General features: G+C 42.2%; 1 protein-coding gene across 5 annotated transcripts in view; it reads right to left on the bottom strand.

Moving 5' to 3' along the window:
- The window catches only part of hmgcll1 (3-hydroxymethyl-3-methylglutaryl-CoA lyase-like 1), a 31868-nt gene extending 21854 nt beyond the window's left edge, over positions 1 to 10014 (bottom strand). The window contains exons 1-7 of one of the 5 annotated variants that reach the window (XM_014180156.2): positions 6867 to 7010; positions 6382 to 6611; positions 6110 to 6239; positions 5000 to 5993; positions 2664 to 2771; positions 2113 to 2208; positions 1770 to 1918 (exon numbers count right to left, since the gene is read on the bottom strand). In XM_014180156.2, the coding sequence (XP_014035631.1) occupies positions 1770 to 1918; positions 2113 to 2208; positions 2664 to 2771; positions 5000 to 5095 (449 nt within the window). In that variant the 5' untranslated portion in view covers positions 5096 to 5993; positions 6110 to 6239; positions 6382 to 6611; positions 6867 to 7010. The other 4 variants (XM_014180157.2, XM_014180154.2, XM_014180155.2 and 1 more) reach the window with 4 other exon arrangements.
- Positions 10015 to 12996: the final 2982 nt, after the last annotated feature.

The following is a 12996-nucleotide window of genomic DNA, read 5'->3' as shown; positions in this document are numbered from 1 at the left end:
AAGTGACTAGTGATCCATTTATTAAAGTGGCCAGTGATTGGGTCTCGTCTCATTGTAGGCAGCAGCCTCTCTGAGTTAGTGATTGCTGTTTAGCATTCTGATGGCCTTGAGATAAGCTTTTTTTCTCGGTCCCAGCTTTGATGCACCTGTACTGACCTCGCCTTCTGGATAGTAGCGGTGTGAACAGGCAGTGGCTCGAGTGGTTGATGTCATTGATGATCTTTTTGGCCTTCCTGTGACATTGGGTGCTGTGCATGTGGGGACAACAGACTGGGATCGGGAGCGGGGGGCACAGTCCTTGTTAGCGGGCCTCGACGGTGGCACTGTATTTTCCTCATGCGGGCAAAGAAGGTGTTTAGTTTGTCTGGAAGCGTGACGTCGGTGTCCGTGATGTGGCTGGTTTTCTTCTTGTAGTCCATGATTTCCTGTAGACCCTGCCACATACGTCTCGTGTCTGAGCCGTTGAATTACAGCTCCACCTAGTCCCTGTACTGGCAGTTCGCTTGTTTGATTGCCTTGCGGAGGGAATAACTACACTGTTTATATTCAGTCATATTCCCAGACCTCTTTCCATGGTTAAATGCTGTGGATCGTGGTTTCAGTTTTGCGCGAATGCCGCCATCCATCCACGGTTTCTGGTTAGGGTAGGTATTAATAGTCACAATGGTAGTTTAATAGTCACAGTGGGTACAATCGGAACATATTCCAGTCCACGTGATCAAGACAATCTTGAAGCGTGGCTTCCGATTGGTCGGACCAGCGTTGAATGGTTCTCGTCACTGGTACATCCTGTTTGAGTTTCTGCCTATAAGACGGTAGGAGCAAGATGGCGTCGTGGTCAGATTTGCCTAAGGGAGGACTTTGTATGCATCGCGGAAGTTAGAGTAGCAGTGGTCGAGGGTATTGCCTATGCGCGTAGCACAATCAATATGCTGGAAGAATTTAAGTCGCCTTATTCTCAAATTTGCTTTGTAAAATCACCAGCTACAACAAATACAGCCTTAGGATATATGGTTCCAGTTTGCATATAGTCCAGTGAAGTTCCATGATGGCTGTCTTCACCTTCGATGGAGACCCAGTTTTTGGACACGGAGTTAAACATTGGACTTGAAAACACATTGATAGTCTGTTGATTTCATGATGACTTGCACACGTTCAAGGCCACCAGTTCCCATGTCCATAAAATGTGTCTTTATGTTCTTAATTAAAATTGTAAACTTAAGTTTACAAAAATAAAATTGGTTCTGCAATGTTGAAAATCCAATTACATGGTGTGGAGACCAATGTTTCTTTTTTTATTTCAACTTATTTTTTAGAAGAAATAGGAAATTATTTAAAACCTGTTGGGGCTAGGGGGCTGTATTTGCACGGCCGGATAAAAAACGTACCCGATTTAATCTGGTTACTACTCCTCCCCAGTAACTAGAATATGCATATAATTAGATAGATTTGGATAGAAAACACTCTAAAGTTTCTAAAACTGTTTGAATGGTGTCTGTGAGTATAACAGAACTCATATGGCAGGCAAAAACCTGAGAAGATTCCATGCAGGAAGTGGAAATCTGATTTGTAGAATCTGGCTGTTGACTAGGGTGGGACGCAAACGTCCCAGGTTCCCAGACAGGTTAAGAAAAGTGCAAGGGTGCCACTATATTTGTCTGCAACTGTACATGGTTGACACCAGTTATAGAGCATATGGAATCATTGCAATATATTAAAGTAAAATGGCTTTACTGGTGAAGAAGCACAAAGTGAGGAATGATACAAACCCACGGACTGGAATCTGTTGTTGTTTAGCAGTGCAAATGACTTCCTCGAACCTCAGCATGCTGTCATCAATAGAGCAATTGATATTTTTCTGACTGAAGGTCTCAGAGGCAGACCCAAACACGGCCACTTCAGTAGCACCAGCTGCAACCTTCAACAGGACAGAGGGAAGTTACATTATTTCCATGTAACATTATGCAACAAACATTACTTTAAAACTTTTCCATTCATCTCAGGCATAGTGTTTCCTCAACCTCTATACAGCGCTACACATCAGGGGAGCCTGGGGAGATATCTGTTCTTTTTAAAGAGTGTGATTTCTCGGATGAATAATGAAATGCTTACAGCATCCTGAAAGCCGTGCATGTTGGGTGTCAGTACAGGATAACGAGTATGAGAAGATCTGTGGATGGCTTGAAGCACTTCAGTGTGGTCCGCCATCTTGACAACAGACAAAAGCATGTTTACAAAATATGTCGACAGAGGATAGTCTCTTCCCACAGCTGCTGTTGGAGGTCCATGCGCCTGGCAAGCGAGACTAGTATGTAGCCTTGTTTTACGAAAACTCATATTTTCCAGAAGCTCATATAGAAATGCAGAGATAGCTGTTCCACATCATATGTCTCAATTCAACTCAAGAATATGACACAGACATCTGTAATTTATTTCATGAGGTGAGCTGTCATATATTTTACACAGGCAAACAAAATAAAGTGCTTGGAAAACAGGTTCTGGAATAGGCCAATAGCTCAAGGTTTTCCCCGAAAACATCTGCGAGTCCAGGGTCTAACTGGGATACTGGAGTAGCATGTTTCCCCCAGTAGTCCTGAAGAGAACAATGAGAGCCTAATAAATCACTCAGTAAGCTTTCTGGGAACACAAAGAAGAGTTATTACCTGTGGTACCCACTTTGAAGACACAAAGCTGGTGGCCTCGATCACAGGCAGGCCTGTTTCCGAGAGCATGTTTATCAGCTGGATTTTGACTCTTGTCGGAACCATTTCCTGGAAAACAATGAAATGGAGATCGTCTCTTTCTGGATCCGATTCTGATCCCCTGTCAAGATTGGAGGTATGTGCGGAGTGGACATCTGGGCAATTCAGCTGCAATGTCTTTGCAACCAGAGTAATTTACGGCACTCACCTGCTGGGTCCACTTCTTCCAAACATACAGTACTTCCTACAATTACAGCGTGTAGTACCCCCAGAGTTTGACTTTGTCATCATGTCAATTTGTACAGCTACAGCGGACTTGAATATATACAACATATGAGCCATCTGGTAAAGTCATGTCATGTTTCCCATAGATTAAGGGCAGTTGGTGTTCATTTGATCAATACATTTTTTGAGAAGAAAATGTGAAACACATGTCATGGGTAATCATAGAAAAATAATCCATATGTTTAAGGGGATCATCAAATCAACCAGGAATCAATCAAAAGGATAATACAAATGTGGGCTTACCACAAAAGAAGCAAGCTTTCAGGGCTTAGACGTCATATTGAGTTTGTAATGGTGTAATGAACATAAATAATTTGTAAAATGTACAGTGCCTTTGGAAAGTACTCAGACCGCTTGACTTTTTCCACATTTTGTTACGTTACAGCCTTATTCTAAAATGTATTCAATTGTTGTTTTTTTTCTCATCGATTTAAACACAATACCCCATAATGTCAAAGCAAAAAAAGTTTGGTATACGTTTTTGCTAATTTATTTAAAAAAAAATACAAAACTGAAATATCACATTTGTATAAGTATTCAGACGGCCTCCATTTTGTTGTTTTCCAGGAAATGGTTCCGACTCAGTACTTTGTTGAAGCACCTTCGGCAGTGATTACAGCCTCAAGTCTTCTTGGGTATGACGCTACAAGCTTGGCACACCTGTATTTGTGGAGTTTCTCCCATTCTTCTCTGCAGATCCTCTCAAGCTCTGTCAGGTTGGATAAGGAACATCGCTGCACAGCTATTTTCAGGTCTTTCCAGAGATGTTAGATCAGGTTCATGTCCGGGCTCTGGCTGGGTAACTCAAGGACATTCAGAGACTTGTCCCAAAGCCGCTCCTGCGTTGTCTTGGCTGCGTGCTTAAGGTCGTTGTCCTGTTGGAAGGTTCACCTTCACCCCAGTCTGAGGTCCTGAACACTCTTGAGCAGGTTTTCATCAAGGATCTCTCTGTACTTTGCTCTGTTCATCTTTGCCTCAATCCTGAATAGTCTCCCAGTCCCTGCCACTTAAAAACATCCCCACAGCATGATGCTACCACCACCATGCTTCACTGTAGGGATGGTGCCAGGTTTCCTCCAGACATGACGCTTGGCATTCAGGCCAAAGAGTTCAATCTTGGTTTCATCAGACCAGAGAATCTTGTTTCTCATGGTCTGAGAGACCTACAGGTGCCTTTTGGAAAAATCCAAGCGGGCTGTCATGTGCCATTTACTGAGGAGTGGCTTCCGTCTGGCCACTCTACCATAAAGGCCTGATTGGTGGAGTGCTGCAGATATGGTTGTCCTTCTGGAAGTTTCTCCCATCTCCACAGAGGAACTCCGGAGCTCTCTCAGAGTGACCATCGAGTTCTTGGTCACCTCCCTGACCAAGGCCCTTCTCCCCCGATTGCTCAGTTTGGCCGAGTGGCCAGCTCTAGGATGAGTCTTGGAGGTTCCAAACTTCTTCCATTTAAGAATGATGGAGGGCACTGTGTCCTTGGGGACCTTCAATGTTGCAGAAATGTGCGTCGACAAAATCCTGTCTCGGAGCTCTACGGACAATTCCTTGGACCTCATGGCTTGGTTTTTGATCTGACATGCACTGTCAACCTGAAATAGATAGGTGTGTGCCTTTCCAATCATGTCCAATCAATTGAATTGACCACAGGTGGACTCCAATCAAGTTGTAGAAACATCTCAAGGATGATCAATGGAAACAGGGTGCACCCGGGCTCAATTTCAAGTCGCATAGCAAAGTGTCTGAATACTTATGTAAATAAGTTTTATTTATTTATATTTTTTTTAAACCTGTTTTAACTTTGTCATTTTGGGGTATTGTGTGTAAATTGATGAGGAAAACATTTTATTTAATCGAATTTAGAATAAGGCTGTAACGTAACACGGAAAAAGTCAAGGGGTCTGAATACTTTCCGAATGCACTGTACATGACTTATTTCGTGATCATGGCTGGTGTGTGTATGTGTGTGGGGGGGGCTGTGTATTCAAATGTGTGACTGTGATGAAAAGATGTACCTTTTCATTTTGAAGTCCGTCTCTTGGTCCGACTTCAATAATTTTAACATACTCTGGATATTCACGTGTTAAAGTGCACTGAAAATGAAGAGTCATGTTAGATATTGAAAACAATAAACAAATGTTATATCTGTTGTCAAACTCTAAAGCGCTATTTTCCCATTTAACTGTTTCTCCTGTCCAATGTGTTACAACCTTAAACGGGAACTACACCTGCTGATTTGGCCTCGTTTTTTGGCTTGCTGCTTATGAAATGCTGGCAGCCATGACAGAAGCCGAACGCGAGTTGGCTTGGGGGTGTGGTTTGATGTGTTTCTCAGGTGTGTCCTTGCCACCACCAAGACACACCCATCTGTCATAACCTTGCCAGCAGCTGTTTCTCCCCACAAATCACAACAAACAAACATCCTGCAGGTTGAACTCAACTACAGGCGGATGTATGGTGAGATGCCTGAGGAAGCTTTGAATAGGGGAGTAGCCTACAGAATAATATGAGAAGAATTCAATTTTTGAATTTATGTAGATGTTATAAACAAAGTGTTTTGATATCTTTCAAATGTAGTAACAGGTCCATGTAGAATAAACAACCCTTTACATAATACCATTGAAGCAGTGTTCTGCTAATATAACAATGTGCACCTTTCACCTTTCATTGCCATTCCCAGCCAATACAGACACTGTGCCTATCGGCATTTTCTCTTGTGGTAATGGGGCCACCTTGGCAAACATGTCAGAGTGGTCATACCTCCCTGTGTGGTGTCCCGTATACAACAGGAGTGCCCTGATCCTGGTGCAGAATACACAGGGTTTCTTCCTACCCATACTGACTGATACCATTCCATTCAATAATAAAAAAGACAATACAAGTAAAAGTTGTGTCTAGTAAACATTTTATGATGAGTTCCAGGTCTCTCTACATTCAGAGACATCAGTATCAAGTGCGTCTGTCGGTCTGGACTTCATCACATCATCTTGCAAGTCTCCATGTATGTTTCTGTGAACACATACATACATAGTCAATGTTCTATTACCAATGGCAATTAGGATAGGTAATGTCTGACACACAAACTGGTACTATGTTGAAGTTTGAAGAGGTCACACTAAACCTACCTAATTCTGTTCTCCCCATCGACGATCGTTGGTGAGCAGGCAAGAGGTGAGGCTGGAGGTAAGGTCATTGGCAGAGCCCCATTGATAGACATGGCAGCGTAGATTAGCTCCTGCCCCCTCCTCAAAGATACTGGTCAGTCACACACACAAACAAACAAACACACACACATTATATGCATCTAAGTAGAAAATAGCAACAAATAATGTCAGTTTACATACATTTAGTTTCAAAATTGGGTTATCAAATGGATCAAAGTAATGAAGTGGATTACCTTCTGTATTAGTACAAATTATGAGACGGTGAAAGCTGTTGCCGCTGACAGGTGAAGGTTGCTGGTTGGATACTTGCCAACATGTGACTGACTGTTCCATTCATAGGAATACTCACAGCGAGGGCATGTCTGCATTATGCTGATGACGGCCCCCATGTCCGGCTGCAAACTGGACATCTCTTGAACAAGTGCAGCAGGCAGGCTTATGAGGTGGTGTTGACTGGTAGGGCCTGTGACAGGTAATATAATAGACAGCCAAGTGGTAAATTGTATTTTGTTCTAAAGAAAGGACAAATCTATTTGCTAATGCACTTCACAACCAAAATGATTCTACTAGTTGTATCTGCTTGCTGGGGAATTAGCCTACTTTTTTATCAAATGTTTTTGAATACAACTTTCTACATAACACACATTACTTGTCTTTGTTGATGAAGTCATCTGTGTCATCAGAGCAATGCAAATAGTCTGGGTAGCCATGTGATTACCTGTTCAGGAGTCATGGCTTGGGGATAAAAACTGTTGAGAAGCATTTTTGTCCTAGACTTGGCACTCCGGTACCGCTTGACACGCGGTAGTAGAGAGAACAGTCTATGACTGGGGTGGCTGGGGTCTTTGACAATTTTTAGGGCCTTCCTCTGACACCGCCTGGTGTAGAGGTCCTGGATGGCAGGCAGCTTAGCCCCAGTAATGTACTGGGCCGTACGCACTACCCTCTGTAGTGCCTTGCGGTCGGAGGTCGAGCAATTGCCTTACCAGGCAGTGATGCAACCAGTCACGATGCTCTCAATGTTGCAGCTGTAGAACCTTTTGAGGATCTCAGGACCCATGCCAAATCTTTTCAGTCTCCTGAGGGGGAATAGGCTTTGTCGTGCCCTCTTCACGACTGTCTTGGTGTGTTTGGACCATTCTAGTTTGTTGTTGATGTGGACACCAAGGAACTTGAAGCTCTCAACCTGCTCCACTACAGCCCCGTCGATGAGAATGCTCGGTCCTCCTTATCACACGAGTACTTGTGTCGCATGACACACTTTTATTCTGAGGTCTTTCCTGACAAGCTGTGAAAATAGCAAGAGAACAGTGAATTAAATAATTTTTGGAGGTCGCTAAACCATTGCGGTCCCATTACTGGACATGTTATGGTACCCACCTGTGCTCTTTCTTGTAGGTCCTGGCATCCATTCATGACCAACTGTGCACTTTGTCTAACAGAAAAAAAGGGTCAACGATTGTCATCATCTCTCAATTATAAAACATAGAGAAATAACAATCTCGTTTGGAAGCTAATTCTATGCTTGACAGATGTCGACTGATTGGCTCCAGATTAGATTCAGACCGGTGACGCCGTTACAATATGCATCCAACTGTAACATGTTTTGCTATGGCCCAGGGTTGATTTGCGTTTGTTGCTGCTAGTTAGTGCACTGTTGTAGACAGACATGGTTACCTAGTACCATCATCGTTGCATCCAATATTTACTGTATTTGTGCTCTAGACTTGGATTGCACCTAGGAGACTGTGACAATTTAGTCTACATTACACTAAATTAGAGTGGCATGGAAATACGATGGCAACGCTAAAGTAGGCAAATATTTCATTGGAAACAACTTTGCCATATTATGGTGTTGTCAAATTTACTCTAGAGAGATGGCAATGTTGCCATTACTGTTACTAGCGAAGTTTGTCAAACATAGCTAGCAATGCTAACGTTAGCTAGCTAAAATACGGTTGTGTCCTTAATCTTAGTTAGCTGGCTAAAGTTATACTGCATCTAAAGTCAATCTGGTGAAATCACAATCATGACAACCCGTTTTCCTACTAAATATTTCACTTCTTTCGAAATGTTATTTTGTTTCCAAGCCCAGTCCAAGTTGTATTGAGGTGGGCTAACATTTGCCAGCTATCTAGTTAGTTAGCTAGGTAGCTAGCGATGATAGTGATAATGATTATCAAAATATACACAACCAGCAGTCTGTGGTCTAGCTACCAGTATACTCACCACCACTGGAGAGCAACGAAATCCAACCACCTATTGCGCATGATAGGGTCCTTCGGCAGGGCATGCAAACCATCGTTTTTGGCTGTGCATCCTTCTGGAAGCATGCATTGATTGCATGGTCAATCGAATGGCCGTGATCCTTTGAACGTGTTGGTTGGGGGCGATGAAACAACGGGAGCCCCATTCAATAAAGGGAGCCTGGGGGCGATTTGCTTGTGGAGCTTGGAAAAGGGTAGCATGATTTGTTGACATAATTGTTTTCCAAACCCAACCTTCATTTATTCGTTGTGACACACTGAGGTTCCAAACTCCATTTTAGGCGAGACTGACTTTATGACCAAAATTATGCTATTACACTTTGTAATCAATTTTGACACTAGAATAAATGATTCTGACTCACCAGGACGCCACATAGGCCATTTTCAAAGGGATTCGATGTTTTTTAGGGGCAGTCGCTCTTTAAACCCAGAACACTTTGATCTTCAGATCACTGCTGGCACTTTAATAATGCATGACACGTGTAAAGTGTGTCAGTTCAGAGTTTCTAATAATATCTACAGTCGATTTTACAGTTGACAACAAATGCAGTCCACCAACAACTATAATACAGATTTTGTTATATTATACCTGACTAACTAATCTAACAGTTGTAGTGGGAAAAGATGAGAGGAAGATAGGAAGGGTGTTCACTTAATGCACTCTCTCTCTATCTGACAATACGCAGACTTACTTAAAATAGATGGTGGGGGAGGAACAAATGAATTAAATTCTACAATATTTCAATGAGATATTTCAAGGACAAAATTCCATGTATTTAAGTATTTTTGTTATGGTAGTGAGGACAGTAACATTAGTAATCGCTCAAAATGATACTTTAAGGATTTTTTAAATGTTTATCTCACATAATATAATTTAAAAGTATGCATTAAGGTGTCTGTAAGAGAATAAATTACATAAAAAAATGCATTTCTATAGCTTCCAAAATATTTTCTACGATGTGGGGGAGTGCCAAGATGGAGACACATAGCGTCCCCTTCATTCATCTAGTGTGTATATAAATCGTTGGGAGGAACGGGATCCTGCTTTTAGAACACAAGTCAACGTTAAACAGTAGGCATAACAATTATTTCATATATTGCGCTCTTATCACGACAATTGAATTTATTTTGAAATAGAGTGTTTGCAGTGTGATGCCAGTTAGTGTAGTGAGTGCCTGTTTCTGCATCCCAGGGTGATGCCCCCTCTCTGTCCTTTCACATGTCCCCAACCTGCACCCTCCATCTTACCTTCTCCTCCTGCAGCCGGCTTCCTAGCCACGGATAATCCTGGATGAGTTGTTCATAGCTCAGGCAGTGCTTCACTGTGGTGGGGATGTTGCCCATCCGAAACGCTCCCGTTTGGCCCCCAGGATCCTCTGGCTTCAACACCCGCAGTGATGGATCTTTACGCTCAACTGCAACAAATGCACATGGTGGAGTTCTCTGATCAATATGCTCATGAAGCAGACAGGGTGGAGACTTGAGGCCCTTGCTGCCCCCCTCGCTGAAAGAATCACATCAGAGGACGGCAGCTGAAAGCAGAGAGCTGGCAGTGACTCAGCCGTTGCCATGGCAACCACATCCCTAGCAGGGAATGGATGGGAGAGAGGATAGAGTCAGCGAGAGGGAGGAAGAAACACACAGAGAGCGAGAGAGAGAGATTAAAAAAGGTGATGAGAAAGAGAGAGAGATTAAAAAAGGCGATGAGAAAGAGAGAGAGATTAAAAAAGGCGATGAGAAAGAGAGAGAGATTAAAAAGGCGATGAAGGAGAGTGGCATATGGAAGGGGTGGGAGTGTCAGTGACTAGCTGGCTCACTGGGGACACAACTGTGAGCTAATGTTATGTCTGGACTGGTCTGACCGTGTTACGAGCGACTGTGTGAGCTGAGAGGTCAGGAAGCTCTCAAAGGGAAGTACTTGCCTGCCGAGTCTCTGGGCTCTAGAATAAGACCAGTCACACACTGCTTATTGTAAGTCCCCCACCTCAACCTTTCTGGATGAAATCTAAGGCTTCAGGGAAACAGGTTGCTTTGATTGATCTCTTTTGACTGAAACAGCTGAAGGTTTTCCATTGCCAGGTGTGACACTAGCTGCCAATGTCAACGGCGTAGCGTAATAAAATCCTCTTGTAAAGCAGGGGCACAGTTTACCAGAGAAAGACCCATTCTTTCTCACCCAGATGTTAACAATAGAGGGGCTTAATGAAGTCCTAGCACTGAACCCTTTCAACATAATAAGCTGCCCTGCGATGAGAGAACCCTACCCCCCACTCAAGGGGAGAGACAGAACTTGTATGACCGTCCCATGAAAGGTCTTCAGGTCTCTGTGTCATTGGCTCCCAGGTTTATGTCCATCACTTGTCAGCTCCCTAAATTTGAAAACTCCCTCATGGCAGATCATTTAGAATCCCGCCCTCACAACCTTCTCTGGGCCACTGAAAATAGGGAAGGGTTTCGGCAGGGAATGCCAACCCTGCCATGTTTGAAGATGGTTTCAATGATGGGTGCATAAATCACAGTTTAATAGAAAGGGAGAGTTTAGATGAAATTGAGAGGTTGCTATTGAAAGGTTGACATTTTAGTCATTTCGATAAAAAACTATTTGGCTGTAGGTTTACTATTCTGTGGATTTTTTGCGGACACATACAGTATCATCATATTGTATACCTACATTAATACTCAATTTTAGATGAATGAGTTAAAGGTAAAGTATTCCAACAACAATGTGTCATTGCCAAAGCAAGTTTCTAATTCTACTATACAGGACAGTGTTACTATCTGGGACCTTGGTGTAAGGGCTGTCGTGAGAGAGAGACCAAGGTGCAGCGAAGTTAGTGTTCATCATTAGAATATTTAATTCAAAAAACAAGAGAACACTACAAAAATGACAGCAAACAGTCCTGTTAGGAAAATACTCAAAACAGAAACAATTACCCACAAAACCCAAAGGAAAAACATGCTCCTTATGTGTGACTCCCAATCAGCAACAACGAGCTTCAGCTGTGCCTGATTGGGAGCCACACACGGCCCAAAACAAAGAAATACAAAAACATAGAAAAAGGAACATAGAACGGCCACCCAATGTAACACCCTGGCCTAACCAAAATAAAGAACAAAAACCCCTCTCTATGGCCAGGGCGTTACACTTGGCGAATTAAAATGGCCTCTGCAGGGTAGAATTTCAAAAAGTTGGTACTGAATCTTTGGCAGTTGCATGTCCCTAACTGGGCATTTAATGTTTCCCTTTTATGAGAGCTATGCAGCTAAAAGGACAACAATGGAAGCTCATCTTGACTAATACCAGCTGCTGAAGGTAACTTTTAAAGGGGGTGGGGGGCCCTTAGGGGAATATCCCTACTCATTCAAAGCAACGCAGTGCAGGCGATTGAGGAAGGTTTATGTTCGAGAAAATGCATACAAAAGGGCTATTAAGAGGGCTTTTGTACATTTGAAATAGCTTAATGATTCACGCCATGATTAAGAGCAGGCTGGCATTGGTTGGGATGAATCTTGTCCAGCTCTGCAGCGTGGTCATTAGCTGGCCTAGCCATAGTGAGAAAGTTACAGAGACATAAATACCATACCCCCGAAAAAATGCTTATTGGGAATTGTGAGAGATTAGCATGTCTTGTGGGTAATGTCTTTGTGCCTCTGTAACTTTCTTACTCATCATTATTCACAATTCATTTAGGGTTATCCATAATCATGGTAGCATCTACATTCATGTACAAGTGTTCAAAAATATATTATATTCTTATTTGATTAAAAGTTACTCCAATATGACGCAATACATTATTTACCATTTATTTCTATTGGGCAATAAATCATTTGAAACGCAACCAAAAAGAACTGCAAATGAAACTAACAAGTTTGTAGCCACAAGTTGATGTAGTCATCGCGTGCTAGGAATATGGAACCAAATGCTAAACTTTTGACTACTTTAAAACACGTATACATTTATTTATCCAAATACATTTGGTTCTCTAAAATGGGGAGACTATGTACAAAAAGTGTTGTTATTTCTAAGCGGTTCACCTGATATGGATTCCCTCAAATTAAAGCTGACAGTCGGCACTTTAAACTCATAGTCATTGTATGATTTTATATCCAAAGTGCTGGTGTACAGGGCCAAAACGTCAAAAAATGTGTCACTGTCCAAATACTTTTGGACCTCATATGCACAATATATTTTACACATGAAACTCTTGGAGAGCAATCAGAAGACAAATGAATGAAAATATGTAAAATAAAAAATTATACGGCAAACGCCAACAGTTTCCCTCTTAAAGACCCATCTAACCTGGAAAATGTTTCTTGTGAGTAATTGAGAATATATCTGATTATCTTCAGAAAGAAACAAATGTGAAAAACACACTTTATAGGGAACAGGTTTTTCGCATGACATGAAAGGGTTTTAAACTCTCAGATATTGAAAACAAAATGGAACACAGAAAACAGGATCCAGATTAAATCAATTTTCATCCCTCCACCCGTCTTCAATTCTAAACCATATATTTGATTGAATTGCTTAAAAGGTTGCAACAGAAGAGCCTTGTTCATTCTTCAACTGTGAATGCTAGA

Source organism: Salmo salar, chromosome ssa28 (genome assembly GCF_905237065.1).
Source record: "Salmo salar chromosome ssa28, Ssal_v3.1, whole genome shotgun sequence".
NCBI lineage: Eukaryota > Metazoa > Chordata > Actinopteri > Salmoniformes > Salmonidae > Salmo > Salmo salar.
This window is presented reverse-complemented; position numbering and strand designations above follow the sequence as displayed.